Below are 21008 nucleotides of genomic sequence, written 5' to 3'. Positions count from 1 at the left end.
ATTTGTCTTCTCCATCTGCAGATTCCCAGCTACAGATCAAAAATCCTATTTTTGATCGTTGTTGGTTGAATGTGCAAATGTGAAAGCTGGGGATATGAAAGGCTGACAGTGTATTTATTGAAAAAATATCCACATATAAGTCGACCCTTGCACTTCAAACCCATGTTGTTCAAAGGTGAACTGGACAGGAAACTTCCACCACACTTGAAAATGAACTCCGGGTGGATGAGACACCACAGTGTAAAAGGTGAACCCACAAACCCCTCAGAGGATGGCATAGATTATTTAATGACTTCAGGGTAAGGAGATACTTCTAAAACAAAACAATGGGACAAGTTCCTATATTTGACTGCATTAAAACAGAACTGTGATTTTTCCAAAAAGACCAGGTGAATCGAAAGGCAACCTGTACAGATGGTTAAGATATTTACAAAATACTTAGTTGTCAAATCTCTAGCCCTTAAACATAACGGTCTTAAAAATGAATAAGAAGGAGACAGACAATGCTATTGGAAATCAGGCAAAAGACTGAGCAGTGACACCACAGAGAGGCAAACAGCAATGGCCAAGAAGGTTAGAGTAGTTGCCCCACTTTGCGAGTCATCAGGATCATACAATCGACCACTACAGGGGGTACAAGCCCCTGAGTGCCAACAAGTGACAGCATGTGGGCAGCAGAAGGGGAATCTCTGAACTCCTCTGCACTACTGTGACAATGCGCCCTGCAAAATCAAGGGAGGGACTCTGTCCCCTGGGAAGGTGCCTGTGCATGCCTCCTGGCCCCGTGGTCTCTCTCCTAGAGGGCGTATGCTCCAGAGAGTCCTTCACAGTGTCCTCACCTGGAAGGGCCATGTGAGCAGTGATTGGTGTGCAGGTGAATGTGCTGCTTGTCACTGACAAGGCGGTGGGGCTGCTCCAGGCCACCATCTGGTGCAGGGCCCAGAGGAGTTTCCAGGTCTCCTGTCTCCCTGTGTAGTGTCCCCCCTAGTACTGTCCTTCTTACATAGAGGGTGTCTTTGACCCTGTCCCCAGAGCCCACAGTGGTGTTTGCCAAGGAGCAGCAGGCACACAGCGAGGTGCAGGCCGAGGCGGGGGCCAGCACCATGCTGAGCTGCGAGATGGCCCAGGCGCAGACGGAGGTGACGTGGTACAAGGACGGCAAGAAGCTGAGTGGGAGCTCGAAGGTGCGTGTGGAAGCCCAGGGCTGCACCCGGCGGTTGGTGCTGCAGCAGGCTGGGAAGGCGGACGGCGGGGAGTACAGCTGCGAGGCCGGGGGCCAGAAGGTCTCCTTCCACCTGGACATCACAGGTAGGTTCTTGATGTGCTACTTTAGCCTGATAGCAGTGACAATGGGAATGGCTATGTCCAGACAGACCCTAGTGCCCTCTCCACTAGATCTCATCTCTTCACATATCCCATTTTCCCACCTCTCATTTGTATACCCACGACTGAACCCAGGGATCTTGGATGGGAAGGGTGTGCACAGGAGGGACAGGGCCCTTCTTGTACGTCTTCATGGTGTGTCCACATTCAGCACTTGGTCACTTTCCTAAGCACCTCCTTACAACTACCGTTGGTCCTCGGTGTCTGGGACTCTGGCCCTACTTGTCACATTGGGCCAAGGTAGACCAGATGTTCCTCACCTGAGACTGGTCTACCTGCTAACACATGTCTGCCTTCACTCAGCCCCATGTGAGGGTTGTTGCTGTCAGGAGCTGCCCAAATCATTAAAGCAGAAGAGAAAATTTCAGCCACCTGATACACTTGGGATGCTCCCAAGACAGAACTTGGGTAGGCAAGGTTTAGGGGTTCTGGAACTCTTCCCTCCAGGCATGACAATATGGAAGCTCTCTCTGCACCATATGTAGCAAAGTAGAGAGAGATGTTTGACTGCAGCATCTGTGCAAAATCAACGAAGAGCAGAGATGGTGGCAGGGCCCCTGTGATGCACACATTCTGTCAAAGCAAACCTATTTCCCTTTTGTCATCTGTTAGGGCGCTCTATGCCAGGATTGCCCTGGAGTGTGATCTGTGAGTTTAGAACTGGAAAGCAATCAGGAAGTGTGGCAGGTCGCACTCGGTCAATGAGGGGTCTGTGACATCAGGCCAGATGTCACAGCATTTACTGCTGGTCACTATGTGTCAGCCTCTCTGGCTGGTTCACAGAGAAGTCTGTGAACTAACTTTATTTTCCTTTTCTCAAGAGGGTTTAACTTTATATAAGAGTGGCTGTGGTCTCACATTGACTCCTGCGTGCCACCATAGCACTTGTTACTGTACCAGTATGTGAGGATTTGTAGGTGTGTATAGATGCCAAGACCCCTGCACGGGTCAGTGGTCGGTGTGCAGATGAATGAGCTGTTTGTCCCTGACACGAAGGCGGGGCTGTTCCAGGCCACCATCTGGTGCAGGGCCCAGAGGAGTTTCCAGGCCTCCTGCCTCCCTGTGTAGTCCTTTCCCCAGTACTGTGCCCGTGACTCAGAGGATGTCATTGACCCTGTGCACCTCTCCCTGTTCCCAGAGCCCGTAGTGGTGTTTGCCAAGGAGCAGCAGGCACGCAGTGAGGTGCAGGCTGAGGCGGGGGCCAGTGCCACGCTGAGCTGCGAGGTGGCCCAGGCGCAGACAGAAGTCACGTGGTACAAGGATGGCAAGAAGCTGAGTGGGAGCTCGAAGGTGCACGTGGAGGCCAAGGGCTGTGCCCGGCAGCTGGTGCTGCAGCAGGCAGGGAAGGCGGACAGTGGGGAGTACAGCTGCGAGGCCGGGGGCCAGAGGGTCTCCTTCCACCTAGATGTCACAGGTGGGTGTCAGGCTGGGCCAAAAGGACAAGTGCTTGACCAATCAAGGTTGGGCACCTCTCCGTGAGTTTGTACCTGCCCTGTTGGTGTGGTTGCACCTGTGCTTTTTTCTGCTGACATACTGTACCCCAGGGCAGCTGTGGGGTCCAGCCCTGTCTGTTGAACCTCACCAAGGAGACTCTGGCCTTGGATGCCATTGCCTTTAGTGACCTTTGGTTCTTGTCTCTGAACTTGGAGTCCTGACCTTCCAGCTGTTGTTATGTCAGCCCTAGAGGCCTACTTTTGCAGAGATGTCATCCCGGTCTGGTCCCGGACCCCTTGGTGTGCTGCCTGCCCCCTGGCCAATGACAACACCAGATTTCAAAGTCCTTTGGTGTTCCTTTTGAGCCGGCTGATGCTGTCCCATCCCTAGCTATGGCCCTTGTTTCCCTGTTCCCCATCCTACAGTCAGCATGGTTTCCAGATACTCCCTTGGGTCAGCCCTCACAAGGATCCTCTTGGGCCCCCTCCGGGGCCTTCCTCCTCGTCTTTGTCAGACCCCTCAACCTTTGTCCCCAAGGTCCTGCTGCCCAAGCTGCCCTGTCCAGCTCCCTTCTTTGGCCTGCTCCTGCTGTCCTTCTGGAACATCAGCCAGCCCCCATGCTGCCCCTCACTCTCCCTGCAGTACCTGCATATGAGCCATGCTTCCCTGGGAGGGCAGGCATCCAGGCCTGGAAAGAACTTGTGGCCTCCAGGCCTGGGTCTCCTGCAGCTCGCTGGTGTCCTTCTGGCCACTTTTCATGGCCCCTGGGAGCCTAGATGTTGGCCATCAGGTGGCGTGGGACCCTGCTGTGTTCACTCTTGGGCCCACTCAGTGGAGGCAGCCGTCAAGGACTAGAGGAGCAGAGCAAATGGAGCTTGGGGTAGTCCCATTTCAGATCTGCCACCACATGGTTTGAGGGGACAGGGCCCAGGCCTAGGATGCCAGGGTCCCCACTCTCATGCTGACTAACCTCCTTCCCCAGAGCCAGAGTCTGAGCCCCCAGTGGTTGAGAGACCCAGCCGCAGGGAGCCTCTGATAATCCGGGAACATGATGACATCGTCCTGACTGCCACACTGACCACACCCTCTGTGGCTGCGGTGACATGGCTCAAGGATGGTGTGGAGATTCGCCGCAGCAAGCGGCATGAGACAGCCAGCCTGGGGGACGTGCACACCCTGACAGTGCACGGAGCGCAGACCCTGGACAGTGCGGTCTACAGCTGCCGTGTGGGCGCTGAAGGGCAGGACTTCTTGGTGCAGGTGGAAGGTTAGCTGTCCTTGTGGGGTCCTCTGGGAACCCCATGTCTTCTGGGGTCTCACGTGAGGGCATGCAGGCCCGGTGTCCGGGAGCAGATCTGGGTGGGGCTCAGGGCGCATGAACTTGCAGTGCAGGGCCGCGCCCCAAGGCCAGAATCTCTCCCAGCTGACCTCCCTCCCCTCCTGCAGAGGTGGCCGCCAAGTTCTGCCGGCCCCTGGAGCCGGTGAGCGGGGAGCTGGGCGGCACAGCGACTCTGGTCTGTGAGCTGAGCCCTGCGCAGGCCGAGGTTCTGTGGCGCTGCGGGAACACGCAGCTGCGGGCCGGCAAGCGCTTTCAGATGAGTGCCTCGGGGACCCAGCGCTCGCTCACCGTGTCGGGCCTGCGAGCGGAGGATGCAGGCGAGTACGTGTGCGAGAGCCGCGACGACCGCACCAGCGCCAGGCTCTCTGTCCAAGGTACACGGTTGCCGTGCACGCTGGCTGGGGCGCTAGTGCTGTGGCGCGGAGGTGGGTGATCCCGGCGCGGCGGCTTCCCGGAGGAGGTGTCCTTTGCACTGTCTGCAGGCCTCGCCCCTCCTGCCCACCTCTCAAGCAGAGCTCTTGTCCGCAGTACCCCGCGAGGTCAAGTTCACGTCGGGGCTGAGCGCCGTGGTTGCGGAGGAGGGCCGAGAGGCCACCTTCCAGTGCGTGGTGACCCCCAGCGACGCAGCAATCACGTGGTTCCGGGATGGCGTCCAGCTGCAGCCCAGCGAGAAGTTTCTCATGTCGCAGAGCGGAGCCAGTCATAGCCTGACTATCTTGAGCCTGGTCTTGGAGGACGCTGGCCTGATCACCGCGGAGGCTGAGGGCGTCACATCCGTGGCTACCCTCCGAGTGCGAGGTGCGTCTGTGGGGCGTCAGCGAGTTTGGGTGTCTCCCTGGTGGGCTGGCATCTGGCTGCTCGCTGGTGTCCAGGTCGTCTGGCTGACCTCAGGAGACACGGGGTTTTCTGGCTGCTAAAAGGAGACGGGTGGGACTGAGAGGCCAAATATCTGCCCTGAAGGGGAGAAAGTAAACTGCACTGCAGCCCTGGTCTAGGAGTGGATGTAGCTTCCTGGAGGAGGCGCCTCTCGCTAAGCCCTGTGGATGGAGAGGTGGGAGGGAGCAGAGTTGGCAGACAGGGTAAGCAGAGGCAGGAGGTGGGCATGCCCTTAGCTCTCCGAAGCCAGATTGTGTCGGGGAGAGCCAGGACTTCACCCAAGGGTAAGTGGGAACCATCACAGGTTCTTGAGTAAGGGATTAATGTGGGCAGATTCACCTTCTGGGGAGGTCATGGCACAACTGGGACTGAGAGGTCCAGCACGTTTCTCTTAGTGTGGGCGCTCCCAGGGCCTCGATGGAGCTGAGACACTGATGCAATGGATTTGAGGACTCAGAGTCTGCCTGTCTTATCAGCTCTGTGTCTCAAGGTGGCTCATCAGGGGCCATATTTAGGAGGTTGGCAGGCAGGGTTGTTCAAAGCAGGGGAGCAGGAAAGGAGAAGGGGCTGTGGAAATTGAAGTCCCCTGAGCCTCGGTTCCCTCCCATAAAATTGTACTTATGCAGGTATACAGCTGGGTCCTGAGTGTGAACAAGGCCTTGCTCAGCTTGGAGTCAGAATGTGGTGGGGGCTACTCTGCTGCCTCGGGTGGAAGGGGACGGACAGGGGCCCTCTGTGCTGGATGTTCCGAGTAGCAGTGGCTGTGTCTGCCCTTTCCCTGACTCCAGAGGCTCCCATCCTGTTTAAGAAGAAGTTGGAACCGCAGACTGTGGAGGAGTGGGGTTCAGTGACCTTGGAGGTAGAGCTGACGAGGCCCTGGCTGGAGGTTAAGTGGACACGAAATGCTGTGGCACTGGCCCCTGGGGAGAATGTGGCAATCTATGCAGAAGGCTCGAGTCACCGCTTGGTCCTCCGCAGTGTGGGTTTCTCAGACCGTGGCTTCTATGGCTGTGAGACTCCAGATGACAAAACACAGGCCAAGCTTACCGTGGAAAGTGAGCTGCGGGGTGGCTGGGCCTGGTTGGCGCTCAGGAGTGGGGAGAGAGAGAGGGGAGTGGGTCTCCCACTGGGAACCTTGCCCTGGGAAGGTGTTTGAAAGGAAGGGAGGGGGTGGAGCTCCACCTGGAAGCTTGGGGTGGGGGCTGGGTGGCAGGATGGGAGAAGGGAAGGATGGGGCAGGGCGGGCCTCCCATGGAGGGCAGTTCTCCTGCGGGTGGGAGTGGGCCTCACCCTCCAGGGTACCATGTTGACCACTGAGGCCCCCTGGAGAGGTGAGGGTGGAGCCGGCCTGAAGGCCAAAGTCTTGGTGCAGTGGCTCACCTGTCCTGTTCTGCATTTCCCCTACAGTGCGCCAGGTCCGGCTCGTGAGGGGCCTGCAGGCGGTAGAGGCACAGGAGCAGGGCTCAGCCACCATGGAGGTGGAGCTGTCGCACACAGACGTGGAGGGCAGCTGGACACGGGATGGCCTGCGGCTCCAGCCAGGGCCCACATGCCAACTGGCTGTGCTTGGCCCCACCCACACTCTTACGCTGTCCAAGCTGCAGCCACAAGACAGCGGCCTCATTGCCTTCAAGGCTGAGGGCGTGCACACGTCCGCTCGGCTAGTGGTTACAGGTGTGTGGGGGGACGGAGGGGTGGGACCCACTCAAGAGAGCGCCTGCCCCTGTCCCAGGGTGGCCCAGGGATGTGGCAGAAACAGGAAAGTGGAATCTTGGGAGAAGGGAGCACTTGTTCCTAGAACTGAGCTGAGGAATATGGTACAACTCAGGCTTCGCCCCCACCCGGAGGGCACCTCCAGGACCGACCTGTCACTTCCCCCTCTACCTCCCTAGAGCTGCCTGTGAGATTCAGCCGGCTGCTGCAAGACGTGGTGGCCACGGAGAAGGACAAAGTGACCCTGGAGTGTGAACTGTCACGCCCCAATGTGGACGTGCGCTGGCTGAAGGTGCCTCCGTCCCTGGACCCTTATGCTCCCTCTTGACCCTCACCGTGGGTGGGTAGGAGTGGGACCCATGTGTGTGCAGCCCCATCGCCTGACCCAGCCTCATGCCCCCACAGGATGGCGTGGAGCTGCAGGTGGGCAAGACAGTGGGCATGGTGACCCAGGGCTCCTGCCGGAGTCTCATCATTTACCGATGTGCGCTTGAGGATCAGGGTGTGTATGTATGTGACGCCCAGGATGCTCAGACCTCGGCCTCCCTGAAGGTGCAAGGTGAGAGCTGGGTTGAGTGGAGGGTCAGGGCTGGGTGCAAGGACTTCCTGCCCCCTGCATCTCCCAGCGAGGTGCTCGGACCTCTGGCCATGCCCTTCAACAAGTTGAGATTGGAGAAGGAGAGGGCAGTTCTTTGAGTCAGATTGTGGCAGGGCCTCTCTTGCTGTCCCAGGCCGCAACGTCCAGATTGTGAGGCCCCTGGAGGACGTGGAGGTGATGGAGAAGGAGGGCGCCACCTTCTCTTGTGAGGTCTCACACGAAGAGGTGCCCGCCCAGTGGTTCCGGGAGGGCAGTAAGCTTCGGCCCAGTGACAATGTGCGCATCCGCCAGGAAGGTATGACAATGACAGCAGGCGGCTGAGGAAGGGTCTTCCCTGCTCTCCCAGTGCTGAGTAGCCTGTGTTCCCAGGAAGAACATACACGCTCATCTTCCGGAGGGTCCTGGTGGAAGAAGCAGGAGAAATCCGATTTGTAGCTGAAAATGCAGAATCACGAGCCCAGCTCCGAGTGAGAGGTGAGAAGGCACTCAGGAGAGGGCGCAGGCTGGACAGCATGGGAGAACATGCAGGTGTGCTGCGTTAGCTGTCCAGCCACAAGCCTGGGTGCCACGCTCCTTCCTGAGACAAGACAGGGGTAACCTAGGAGGAAGGAAAGGGGGTTTTGCCTTCCCCGCAGAAAGACAGGGGTCAGGGGATGCAGTTCATCTTTGTTTAAAATGGAGGTACCACTGAATTCTTCCTCTGCTGACTGCAGCAGGTACTGGAGAGAAGGGGTGTGAGGCCCTGGCAACAGGTGGGCGCAGCCTTACCTGGTGAACTTGATGACAGGAGAGTGACAAGGGGGGGAGTGGGGATGAGGGAGGGAGGGTCTGCTGACAGGAGGGGCGACTGTGCCAAGGCCTTGATGTGCAGGTTCGGATGGGGAACTGTAGGGGGGTGGCAGTGTGGCACTCGGGTCGGGGGCGCACAAAGTGGGGGTAAGGAGGTGAAGGTGTGCAGGGTACGGACTGGGCCTGGGTGTCGGGGGCGGGGTGAGGGCATGTGGGGCAAGGGCAGGTGTGCGGGTGTGCCTACCTTCTTCATTGTCAATTGTGCCCTAAGAGTCCCAGCCCTGAAGGCAACACCTGGCCCAGCCCCGCTGGTTAGAGGCTACATAGGCAGAGCACCCACGCCTAGGGTGTTTGGAAGGCTGAGCCTGCGCCCTGACCCCTCCCCACCACACCCACAGAGCTGCCTGTGTCCATCCTGCGCCCTCTGCGAGACAAGATCGCCATGGAGAAGCACCGAGGCATACTAGAGTGCCAGATGTCGCGGGCCAGCGCCCAGGTGCGGTGGTTCAAGGGTGGCATGGAACTACGGCCTGGGCCCAAGTACGAGATGGTCAGCGATGGCCTTTACCGCAAACTGGTCATCAATGACGTGCAGCCAGAGGATGAAGACACTTATACCTGTGATGCGGGCAACGTGAAGACCAGTGCCCAGTTCTTCGTAGAAGGTGTGGGCATGCCCTCGAGCATGTGTCCCCTGTGCCTAGGGAGGGGCTATATCTTCTATAATTGGTCCTGACAATTCCTGGCTGCCGGATCCGAAAAGAGCCTGACTTGGAAGCGTTGGGGCACTTGGGGTATGGCGGTGGGAGTGGGGAGAATGTGAGCACTGTGTGGGAGGATTTGTTCCCAGGAAGGAACAAGGAGCCTAGGAAAGGGGCCGCCTGTGGTCCTCCCGTGAGATCTCACGGTGACCAGCCCCTTGCCCACAGAGCAATCCATCACCATCGTAAGGGGCCTGCAGGATGTGACAGTGATGGAGCCTGCCCCTGCTTGGTTTGAGTGCGAGACCTCCATCCCGTCGGTTCGGCCGCCCAAGTGGCTGCTGGGGAAGACGGTGCTGCAGGCGGGGGCGAACGTAGGCGTGGAGCAGGAGGGCACGGTGCACAGGCTGATGCTGCGGCGCACCTGTTCAACCATGACCGGGCCGGTGCATTTCACCATTGGCAAGTCGCGCTCCACAGCGCATCTGGTCGTCTCAGGTGAGCATGCACGGCCAGAGGGCGGGGTGGGTGGAGGGACTCCGGCAGACCCCCGCAGGACCCAGTAGCCCTGGTTTTCGGGGCTTAGCGGCCCGACCTGCATCGCTATGCTCTCCCCTTCTGCACAGACATTCCTGTCGTGCTCACGCGGCCGCTGGAGCCCAAGGCAGGGCGCGAGCTGCAGTCGGTGGTCCTGTCCTGTGACTTCAAGCCGTCCCCCAAGGCTGTGCAGTGGTACAAGGAGGACAAGCCTCTGGTGCCGTCTGACAAGTTCAAAATGAGTCTGGAGGGCCACATGGCGGAGCTGCGCATCCTGAGGCTCACGCCCGCCGACGCTGGCGTCTACCGGTGCCAGGCTGGCAGCGCCCAGAGCAGTGCCGAGGTCACCGTGGAAGGTGCGGGGGAGGGGGTTCAGAGCCATCGGGAGGGTCCTGGGGGAGGTGGCAGTAGCATGGGCTAAGCTGCTCGTTGTGCTCCTGGCAGCGCGGGAGGTGACGGTGACGCAGCCGCTGCAGGATGCAGAGGCTGTGGAGGAGAGCCGCGTCTGCTTCTCGTGCGAGCTGTCCCACGAGGACGAGGAGGTGGAGTGGTCGCTCAACGGGACACTCCTCTACAACGACAGCTTCCATGAGATTACCCACGAGGGTCGCCGCCACACCCTTGTGCTGAAGCGGGTCCAGCGGGCAGACACCGGCACCATTTGCGCCTCTTCCCTCAAGGTGTCAGCCTCGGCTCGCCTTGAGGTCAGAGGTGAGGAATCTCTGTGGCTCCTCCCAGAAAGAGTCCCCTTGGGCAGAGGTGGCAGCTCCCTTGCTCACCCGCCTATGCCTTGCCCACAGCAAAGCCGGTGGTGTTTCTGAAGGCTCTGGACGATGTGTCCGCGGAGGAGCGGGGCACTCTGGCCCTGCAGTGTGAGGTCTCCGACCCCCAGGCCTGTGTGGTATGGCGCAAGGACGGCGTAGAGCTGGGCCCCAGCGACAAGTACAACTTCCTGCACACGGCGGGCACACGCGGGTTAGTGGTGCACGACCTGAGTCGGGACGACGCTGGCCTGTACACCTGCCATCTGGGCACCGAGGAGACCCGTGCGCGCGTCAATGTGCACGGTGTGTGGGGGCGCGGCCCAGGCGCTGGGGGCGGGCACGCGGGACGCTGGGGGCGGGGCACCTCCCCTGGATCCCGCCAACCCGGGCTGGTTTGCTGAGCCTTGAGAAGTCAGGCAAGCTCCGGGAGTATGGGTTTGACTTGATCTCATGGATGCCCAGGTAGGTGCAAGCAGGTGGGTGAGGACGTTAGGCAACCAGCGAAGCGTGGGGGACTAGACTGGGCCCTGCCTGATAGAGGCCTACCGGTGCTTGATTTCAGACAGGGACCAGAGACATTTACTCTGCACCAGGGGATGTGTGTGGGCAGGTATGAGGCTAGTCATCAGAGTCTCCAGGAGATGGGGAGTGGAAGAGGCCCAGGTATCAGGCGGGTGTGTGTGGGGGGGAATTGTGGGGTTGGAGGAGGGTTCCCAGGAAGGGTTCCCAGGCCACAGGCACAGCCTGGGTGTGGTTCCCCAACTGGGTGGTCATGAGGCCTCCCCGTGTGCCACCGTCTTGGCTCAGCTTTATAGTCTTGGATCCCTGATGTCTGGTGGGATTTGACATGACACAGGAAAGAGGGGGAGGGCGGTGCAGTGAGTTTGACCCAGAGCTAGATGGCATGTTCTCTAGCAGCACCTATCCTTTCTCTTCTGGAGCACGTAAGCTGGTAGAAGACCAAAGGGGTATTTGTTGAGGGGCAGCAGGCCTGCTGGGACTGGGGCTGGGGAGGGAGAGTATCTGGGTCTCGGGATCCCTATGGGGCTGGATGGCACTGGCCTCGAGGGACAGGTGTCTGGGGCCTAGCCAATGTGACAGCTGTCTCCTGTGGTCCACAGACCTGCATGTGGGCATCACCAAGAGGCTGAAGACAGTGGAGGTGCTGGAGGGTGAGGGCTGCAGCTTCGAGTGCGTCCTATCCCACGAGGACACCGGTGATACAGCCACGTGGATGGTCAATGGGAAGATGGTGGGCAGCTCAGGCCGCTTCCGGGCCACGCGCCAGGGCCGCAAGTACACCCTGACTGTGCAAGAGGTGGTGCTGGCTGATGCCGGGGAGGTGGTCTTCTCCATGCGGGGCCTCACCTCCAAGGCCTCCCTTGTCGTCAGAGGTGGGCACCAGGCACCTGGGCAAATGGGGTATCTCTGTAGGCTGAGCCTGGGCCCTCCCCAGGCAGTCTGCAATCGTGCCTTGGGCTGGGCCGCCCGCCATGGTGTGCTTCCAGGGACTGTTTCCCTTAGCCAATTGTGGGGGCCCAGAGGTTCCTGACAGGATTCTGGTCATCCGGGGCTCAGTCTCTAGGGCAAGGATCTGCTCTCTGGGCAGAAGCAGGTTTTCGGTCTCCCATCCGTGGTCCAGCTGCCATGGGAGCTGTAGGACACGTGGTCACCGAACCAGGGAAGTCACCCTGGGCATTTCTGAGCTTGTGCTCCCAGCATAAATAATGGTGTAGATCAATGACGTTTGGTTCACAGTTGGCACCAGCCATGCCCACACTTTGAGTCACAGGCTCTGAATGATGCCGAGAGCGTCTTGTGGTCTCTTATCTCTTTCTTGAAGGCCTCTTGCTTATCGCAGTGGGAGCTCCCATCATTCCAGGACTCTGAGGCTCTTGGGTCTGAGGTCCCAGCATTTCGGGCTGTAGGTCTGTGGCCTTGGCCTCAGCCTCAGACTCTGACTCTGACTCAGACTCTGAAGGTTTCTGAGTGCCTGCCTTGCCCTCACCCCTGGTGTGGCTGTGGCTGTCGCCATGCTTCACAGGCCACCTCTGCTTCTTTCAGAGAGGCCGGTGGATATTATGAAGCCTCTGGAGGACCAGAGAGCCACTTTAGGCGAAGATGCAGTACTGAGCTGTGAGCTGTCACGGGCGGGCACTCTGGTGCGCTGGCTGAAGGATGGGAAGGCCATTCGCAAGAGTCAGAAGTACGACCTTCTCAGCGAGGGCACACGGGCCATGCTGGTCATCCACGCGGCCTCGCTCAAGGATTCCGGCGAGTACACGTGTGAGACAGAGGTTTCCAAGAGCACAGCCAGCCTCCATGTGGAAGGTAACCTCACAAGGGACTCTGGGACAGCCCCCATGGCCTCTCTTCCTTAGTGTGGGATGGGGCCACCCCTTCGGGGTCTCTGCTTTGCTGTCTCAGGCAGAAAGTGAGGGGCTCAGAGGGAAGAGGCTCAGTTAGGTCCTTGATGTTGCGTGGGCAGGCTGGGAGCAAAACTGCCTGTGTTCCAAAGAGTTGTGTAGAGTCTGTAGGCCTCACCCCCATCCCTTCTCTCCTCCTCCCCTAGAACAGGCAAACCGGTTCACAGAAGAGCTAGCTGACCTGCAAGTGGAGGAGAAGGGCACGGCTGTGTTTACCTGCAAGACGGAGCGCCCCGTGGCCATGGTGACCTGGCGCAAGGGCCTCTCAGAGCTGTGTGCCTCGAGGAAGCATGCGCCCAGCCAGGAGGGTGTGACGTTGAGGCTCACCATCAGTGCCCTGGAGAAGGCGGACAGTGACACCTATACCTGCGACATTGGCCAGGCGAGGTCCCAGGCGCGGCTCCTGGTACAAGGTAAGGCCGGCACATTGCACGGGTTTCATGGCTCATGGTGTGGCTGGTACAAGCCCTGTTCAAAGCAGACTTGGAGACCGTAGACAAGCCTAGCTGCAGTTTCCCCATCTCTGGGAGGAGGTTGCCCTGGGTTGTCTCATCTCTGGGGCCCTCCCAGCTGGATCTTGTGTGAATGAGTCTGTGGTCCTCATTTATTACTGCATTCATGTTTCCCGAGCTCTGTCTCCATGCCATATGTGCTCAGACCCATGTGTGAGCTCTGCGTGTATCTACACATGGATGTACCTCTTTTGCCCATGGCAGTCTCCAGGTTTGAGTAGTAGTGTGTACCTGGTATGCAGGGTGAGGGTCATCATCATCTCCATCTCACAGATAAGGAAACTGGGGCTTTACATGGGGCCATTGGGTATGTTGGCATCTGGGCAGGGTTGAGCCAGGCCCTCCTGACCCCAGGGCCAGCATCCAGCGTGGAGTCAGCTGGGGGCCCCCCTGGGGTCTGTCTGCAGGTAAGAGTTACAAGGAAACCTTGCTCTGGTTTTCTCTCTTCTTTCCAATGTAATCTGGTGAGTCCAGTGAGTTCAGTGACAGCATTAGTTAGTACGGTAGATACTTCATTTGCTTATAAGGTGGGTACTCACACTTAATCAAAAAGTCAGTTAACGCTGTATCACGTGGTAACAAAATAGACTCTTTACAAAACTTAAAGTACTCACACACGTTCCCATCTGGCAGTGTGGCCAACGCCTTTTCTCTGTGTGTGTCAGTCCTTGAATCAGAATTTCTCATCTCTGACCAGTTGCGTCCTGACATACCGTCTGCGCTTTCCGGTGCCTGGTGCCTACGGTCCAGAGCCCAATGCTCGATGGTCAGGGTTTGGTGCCCTGCATCTGGTGTCTAGCATTTGGTGTCTAGTGTCTGGCAGCTTCAAGGCAACCGTGAATGGGGAGGAATCTGATGCATATCCATCTCCACGATTATGGTTATTTTCTAAGCATCCGCAGGCCTAAGTTGGCAGCAAAAAAAAAAAAAAAAAAAAAAAAAAATTCCCGGCAATACACATTGTCAGACTTTCAAAACATTGGATTTAAAATTTGAAATAACCACACAAGTTTTTCACATTGTGATTTCTTCTGTTAACACGAGGTTTGTTTGTTTACAAGACTCTGGGGACAGATGCACTTACATGGACAGATTGGGGCACATAGCTCGTGGAGAGGCCATCGTGGGTCATTGCATGTTCTACAGAAGGACTGAGGGGGCTGGGGCTCGGCCATGGACCTAAAACAAACACTTTTGGTCAGTTCAGCTCCGACCTCCATTTCCTGGGTTTTGTCATCCTGAACCTGTTAGAGTCACCAGCTCGCTCTGGCCGTGAGCCCACCCCAGCTCTGGGGGAGCATCCCATTTCCCTCCGTGGGGTCCTGACCTGCCTGCCCTGCCCTCCAGGTCAAAGAATACTCATCTTGGAGGACCTGGGGGATGCTGAGGTGCAGGAGGGCTCCTCAGCCACCTTCAGCTGCCGAGTGTCTCCTGCTGACTACGGGCCTGTCCACTGGTTCCTGGACAAGACACCCCTGTACGCGAACGAGTTCAATGAGATCGAGGCCCAGCCAGGTGGCTACCATGTGCTCACCCTGCGGCAGCTCGCACTCAAGGACTCGGGCACTGTCCACTTTGAAGCGGGCAACCAGCGGTCCTCAGCCACCCTGCGGGTCACAGGTGGGCTGCATGCCTAGTGCTGTGACTAGGGCCGGTCCATGTGGCCGAGGGTGCAGTGTAGTCCTGGGGCTCACGGAGAAGATGCCATGGGCCGGGACTTGGATCCCAGAGTGGGCTTCGGAGGCTGGGCATGGCTGCTGCAGGGTGAATCGTTGCATGTGGTTTGCAGAGGGGATCCCACAGTCAGCAATACATGGGCCTGGCCACACAGCTGTAATGTGGGGAGCTACAAAGAGCATGACCTGCCCCCCCCACCCCGGCTGCCCTGTCTTTGTCCCCATCCTGAGGTGAGCAGACAGGCACTCAACATGGGGTGTCAGCTGGGCTACAGCGATACCTGGAGCTTTTCCTGGCAGAAGCACCCAAATGCCCTGTACTTCCCTCTCTGTCCCTAGAGAAGCCAAGTGTCTTCTCCCTGGAGCTCACAGATACCATGGTCACAGAGGGGGAGGATCTGACCCTGGTCTGTGAGACCACTGCCCCGGACAGCCCTGTGTACTGGACCAAGGATGGGAAAGCTCTGCGGCCGTCGGCCCGGTGCCAACTGAGCCATGAGGGCTGCCGGGCCCAGCTGGTCATCATTGGCACCACCCCGCAGGATGGCGGGCGCTACAAGTGTGAGGCAGGGGGTTCCTGGAGCAGCTCCATCGTCAGGGTCCATGGTGAGCCCCCAGGCAGGGCCAGGCAGCCTCTAGCCATGGCTTTCATCTTCATCGGGGCAGGGGAGGCCCCGGACTCCATCCAGCTCCCTCTCTTTCTGTCTGTGCCCTATCGGTGTGTGTGGGGAGTCTTTGTCCCCTTCTATCCATCTCTGTCTCCGCAGCTCATCCCTCTCCTCCATTTCCTGGGTGCTCCTGCCCATCTCCTTGTCTCTGCTGCTGGTAGAGCTGCTCACCCTCTGTCGATCCCCTCTCTGGCAGTTTCTTTCTTACTCCATTCCTGACTTTGTCTTGTATTCCAATATCTCTGTGTCTCCCTCCTCCTGGCTTGGCTCATTTCCATCTGCTCTGGCTGCATAACAAATGCCACAGATGGGGCAGCTCAAACAACAGACATTTATTCCTCTGAATCCTGGAGGCTGGATGTCCAGGGTCCAGGTGCAGGCATGGCTGGTCTCCTGAAGCCTCCTCTCTCCCTGGTGTGTGAATGGCCATCTCCTCCCTGTGTCCTCACATGGTCATCCTCTGTATTATGTGTCCTGATTGCCTCTTCTTATAAGACCATCAGTCATATGGGATGAGGACACATTCTAGGGACCTCGTATCACCTTAATAACTTCTTTAAAATCCCATCTCCAAATATAGCCCCATCTGAGGTCCTGGAATTGGGCTCCAAATGTGAACGTGTGGGGGACACAATGCAGCCAATGACACCCTGGCCTTCCTTTTTTGTATTTGTTTGGCTCCCCCTCCCGGAGGTGCATATGTCTCAGGGACATGGTCACTAGCCCTCAAGGTAGAAGGGGTGAGGTAGGCCTGCCTGCACTGCATGCTGGTGCCTCCACCCCTCCTCAACTCTAGGGGTGCCCCGGGAGGATGCAGGGGCAAGGACGAGCTGCTCCTGTGCCTCCTGCAGCGCGGCCAGTACGGTTCCGGGAGGGGCTGAAGGACATGGAGGTGCTGGAGGGTGGTGCTGCCACTCTGCGCTGTGTGCTGTCATCTGTGGTCACGCCTGTGGAGTGGCGCTGCGGGGATGAGCTTCTGCGGCCAGGAGGCAAGTACAGCATGCGGCAGGAGGGCGCCAGGCTGGAGCTGGTGGTTCGGGACTTGCGGCCACAGGACAGCGGGCAGTATACCTGCTGCTATGGGGACCAGATGACCTCAGCCATGCTCACCGTGAAGGGTAAGAGTGCGCCGCCTGCCTGCCCGGCCCCTCGTGTCCCTTCCCCTTGTGCATGAGAAGATGAGGACGATGTTTTCATCTCTGACCCTCCACAGCACTGCCTGCTGAGTTCATAGGAAGAATGAGAAGCAAAGAGGCCATGGAAGGGGCCACGGTGACCCTGCGCTGTGAGCTCAGCAAGGCCTCCCCCGTGGAGTGGAGGAAGGGGCCCGAGACCCTTAGAGCTGGGGACAGAGTCAGCCTGAGGCAGGACGGGGCCGTGTGTGAGCTGGAGATCCAGGGCCTGGCCGTGGCGGATGCTGGGGAGTACTCGTGCGTGTGCGGGCAGGAGAGGACGTCGGCCACGCTGACTGTCCGGGGTAAGGACCATGTGTGGCCAACAGAACTGTGTTTTGATGTCCAGTTATTGACTTAATGACACCTGTCCGCACTAATTCCACGTTCTCTCCTGTCTCAGTATCATCCTCTTCCCATAATTCCATGGAATCCCTTTACCCTTCTAGATGTTGTCAGACATGAGAAACCAGCATCTGAGCCACTTCTCACTACTTGTACCACTGCTGGTTTTGTCATGTTGTCCTGTTGGAGTCTTTGTCATGTCCTCTGTCTTGTCATGTTCCATCTCCAACTTTCTTCACAGAATTTTATGTTTTGTGTCTATCTGACTGTCCACAGCCCTGTCTGCTGAGTTCATAGGAAGATTAAGAAGCAAAGAGGCTATGGAAGGGGCCACAGCCACACTGTGCTGTGAGCTGAACAAGGCGGCCCCCGTGGAGTGGAGGAAGGGGCCTGAGACCCTCAGAGCTGGGGACAGAATCAGCCTGAGGCAGGACGGGACCCTGTGTGAGCTGGAGATCCAGGGCCTGGATGTGGCGGACGCTGGGGAGTACTCGTGTGTATGCGGGCAGGAGAGGACATCGGCCACACTGACCGTCAAGAAGGGTAAAGACTGCATGTGGCCACGTGGAGCCCTGGCTCCGTGTCTGAGGGCTTGAGCATGACCCCTCATTATGCCCCTCTGTGTAGGTATTTCCGTCTCTGTCTGTGTCTCTTGCTTTCCTATGGCTGTCAGCACCTGGCTGCGTGAGGCCTCCTCAAATAAAGAGCCGAGAGCGAGGGCCTTCCTCACCGGGTCACCTCTGGGGGAGAGGAGCAGGGCAGCCACACAACACAAATGGTGGAATGCAGTCCTCTTGAGGGGGCCGTGCCTAAAAGGATTAGGAAGTAGATCTGAGTGTGGCTCTTGAGGCAGGGATGTCAGGGGATGATTGAGGGAGGGAGCCAAACCTATGTGACTGGTCATGAGATGGCCATGTAGGTGGACTGTGTCCATGTCTGGGTATCACGGGAGGTGAGGTAGGTGTAGGAGGTGAGGTAGAGGTGAAATGAGTGTGGGCTGAGATGGAGTGAGGTAGGTGTGGAGGGTGAGGTGGAGGTGAGGTGGGTGTGGAAGGCGAGGTGGAGGTGAGGTCTAGAGAAGTTTGAGGGACAGGGAGCGGTGAGTTGAGGAGCATAGCCCTAGTAAGGAAGGGATGGTGGACATACACTCGTGGTGGGGTTCTGTGTCTCATGTCTGTGGTGGGTGGTTTGGTGGGTATCCACTCTGTGTTGTGTATATGGCAGGTCTCAACTACAGCAGCAAAGGGACACTGGTCTGTGGCCTATGGTCTTGGGTAGATTTGGCCTGACTGCTCAGGCTGAGGGTGGCGTAGGGGCTTGCTTAGCTGGAGCAGATGGGTTGGCCCCCAGCTTAGGGACTGGACAGACCACATCTACTGTAGGGAGATGACAGCCAGATGAATTGTGGGCACCCCTGCAGGGGGCAGGTGGGCGTCCCCTTGCATCTGAGCAGTCCGTGTGGGGCAGGTGTCCTGCCTGATGTCACTGGGGCCCCACCTTCAGAAGGTGCCTGTGTTGCCAGCTTGGTATTTGCAGCCTGTTCCTTTCTTCAAGCTGCAAGTTCCTTGTCCAATAGTCTGTTTGTTGGTCTGACTTTTCCCAGGCCTGAATCCAAATCCACGAATGTCCTGAGGCCTGTGAAGGCCATGGGAGGTACCCCATCCATGCTACACTGTGAGCTGAGTAAGGCTCCCCGACAGAGCGGTGGAAGGAACCTGAGACTCTCAGAGTTGGGAAATCAGGATGGGGACTGGCCACAGCGAGATGTGGCTGGTGGCCTGGTGACAGGTCAGGTCCCCGTGGAGGGGATCTGGGTCCTTGAGGGCCCTCGTAAGGCCTTGGTCACTTCCTGAAAGGGAAGCAGATGGACAGAGGCCAAATGAATCCCCCTCTGTATACTGGGAAAGTCCCAGGAGCAACATCAGTAAAGGCACAGGGGCTGGGGTGTCTCAGAAGGAGCAGAGGGAAGGACACCTCGGTGTGTAGTGGCTTCACGTCCTGGGCCCTGGCCAGATCCACTCACACAACAAGGTAGATAGTGAAGAAGAGAATTCTGGAGGCCAGAATCACTTGTCATGTGCACAAATGTGTAGACCTTTGGGGAGAGGCTATCACCACAACTCCTTGAGTTGCATGGACAGAGTATAGAGTCCCCAGCACAAAGGCACTGGGCTCTCATACTGGTCAGCCTGCCAGGAAACCAAAGGAGCATGGGCTCAGAGGGCTGTCACTCAGCCAACAGCCAAGAAGCCAGGACCTAAGATGACTAGGTGCAGGCAGCCCGAGAGAGCTGCTTCTAGAAGTGTGTGGATCCCAAAGACAGCTGTACCGGGGTGACACGCCAGGAGGAGGGTGGCTTCTGCCCCCTCCCAGGTGGGGTGTTCCTTGCTCTGGTCTGTCCAGGTCAGTTTTGCTTAGTTCCAGGCTCTGGCCTTAGGAGCTGCAGGAGGTTATAAGAAGTGAGTGCTGGTGCAAACTTGTGGGAGAGATTTAGGCAGCTGTTTTCATGTCTCCTTTCCCCAGCCATAACTGTTGGGGTCACAAATTGCCAAGAAAGAAGAGGCCATGGCCACGGTGTCGTGAGCTGAACAGCCTGGCATGTAGGGTGAGGGAAAGGGCCTGGACCCTCGAATCTGCTGTCAGATACGATCTGAGGCAGGTAGGGTCACAGAAGATTCCCAGATATCTCTGTCTGTATGTCCATTGAAACTGTGGCCATTCCCCTGTGTCTGTCCTGGTCAGAGGTCCTCACTGAGGGTCCCAGCATCTTCGTCTCCTCACTGGCCTTGATCAAGATGGCGCCACTCCCCACCATTGTGTCCGTGCTTTATTCCTTGTTTGCTCTCAGGTGTGATTCATTGTCAAGTGTCCATGTCCAGCCCTCACTGCCAAATTCTTCAGACTGTCTGATGTTCTCTGGGTCCTTTTGACCCCCAGCCCTGCCTGCCAAGTTCACTAAGGGCCTGAGGAATGAGGAGGCCACAGAAGGAGCCACAACCTCGCTGCATTGTGAGCTGAGCAAGGTGGTCCCCGTGAAGTGGAGGAAGGGGCCCGAGACCCTCAGAGCTGAGGACAGAATCAGCCTGAGGCAGGACGGGGCAGTGTGTAAGCTAGAGATCCGAGGCCTGGCCATGGCAGATGCCAGGGAGTATTCGTAGTAACAACCACATGTGGCCACATGGACCAGTGGCTTGGTGTTGGCACATTGTCACTGTTTTAGTACCTTCTCATTGGTAACATTTGTGGGTTTGTGGCTTCCACTGAGGTCCTTGAGTATCTCTGGGCTCCATCTCTCCAGTGAGCTGTTTTGATGTTTGTGTCCACGTCTTTGTGTCCTCCTTTTCTCTCACTTTATTGGCCTCCATCACCATCTGTGCATTCATTCACTACTTCATGTCATGGCCCTTAGCAGTTTGTGTGGTCCTTGTGGGTGTCCTTGACCTCATCATGAAGTCCCCCAGACTGTTTGATGTTGTCTGGGGCCTTCTGACAAGTTCACAAAGGGCCTGAGGAATGCGGAGGCCACGGAAGGGGCCACAACTATGCGGCTCTATGAGCTGAGCAAGGCGGCCCCTGTGGAGTGGAGGAAGGGGCCTGAGACCCTCAGAGCTGGGGAAAGAGTCAGCCTGAGGCAAGACGTGTGTGAGCTGGAGATCTGGGGCCTGGCTGTGGCGGACGCCAGGGAGTACTTGTGTGGGTGTGGGCAGGAGAGACTGTCGACCACGCTGACCGTCAGGGGTAATGATCACATGTGGCCATGTGGACAAGTGGCTTGGTGTCAGCACATTGTCCTTGAGTCACCACTTTCTCTCATAGGATTCAGTGGGCATCTCTGTCTGTCCCACGAGATACCACGATCTCTCCTGGATCTTGTCTTCCCTCCAGGAAATGTCCCGACGTTCGTGTCCAGTACTTTGTGTCAGTCTCTCTCGTCCCATTTGCCTCTCTCACCACTGTGCATTTGTTCACGAGTTCATGCCGTGGTCCTGGTAGGTGTCCTTGTCCTGGACACAGAGTCCCCCAACAGTCTGATGTTCTCTGTCACTCTGATCCTTCCCAGCCCTGCCTGCCAAGT

General features: G+C 57.8%; 1 protein-coding gene across 1 annotated transcript in view; it reads left to right on the top strand.

Annotated features, from left to right (window-relative positions):
* Nucleotides 1–21008, top strand: part of OBSCN (obscurin, cytoskeletal calmodulin and titin-interacting RhoGEF) — a 141327-nt gene that overhangs the window by 60347 nt on the left and 59972 nt on the right. The window contains 25 exon segments of the mRNA XM_023537737.1: nt 1033–1308; nt 3806–4084; nt 4264–4530; nt 4685–4954; nt 5821–6087; nt 6440–6706; nt 6925–7037; nt 7151–7304; nt 7713–7817; nt 8531–8797; nt 9062–9331; nt 9460–9726; nt 9815–10081; nt 10171–10437; nt 11256–11528; nt 12199–12465; nt 12707–12973; nt 14420–14692; nt 15088–15354; nt 16268–16534; nt 16630–16893; nt 17210–17476; nt 19871–20090; nt 20154–20166; nt 20428–20671. Of these exon segments, the coding sequence (XP_023393505.1) occupies nt 1033–1308; nt 3806–4084; nt 4264–4530; nt 4685–4954; nt 5821–6087; nt 6440–6706; nt 6925–7037; nt 7151–7304; nt 7713–7817; nt 8531–8797; nt 9062–9331; nt 9460–9726; nt 9815–10081; nt 10171–10437; nt 11256–11528; nt 12199–12465; nt 12707–12973; nt 14420–14692; nt 15088–15354; nt 16268–16534; nt 16630–16893; nt 17210–17476; nt 19871–20090; nt 20154–20166; nt 20428–20671 (5958 nt within the window).

The sequence above is a fragment of the Pteropus vampyrus genome, unplaced genomic scaffold (assembly GCF_000151845.1).
Source record: "Pteropus vampyrus isolate Shadow unplaced genomic scaffold, Pvam_2.0 Scaffold197, whole genome shotgun sequence".
Classification (NCBI taxonomy): Eukaryota; Metazoa; Chordata; class Mammalia; order Chiroptera; family Pteropodidae; genus Pteropus; species Pteropus vampyrus.
This window is presented reverse-complemented; position numbering and strand designations above follow the sequence as displayed.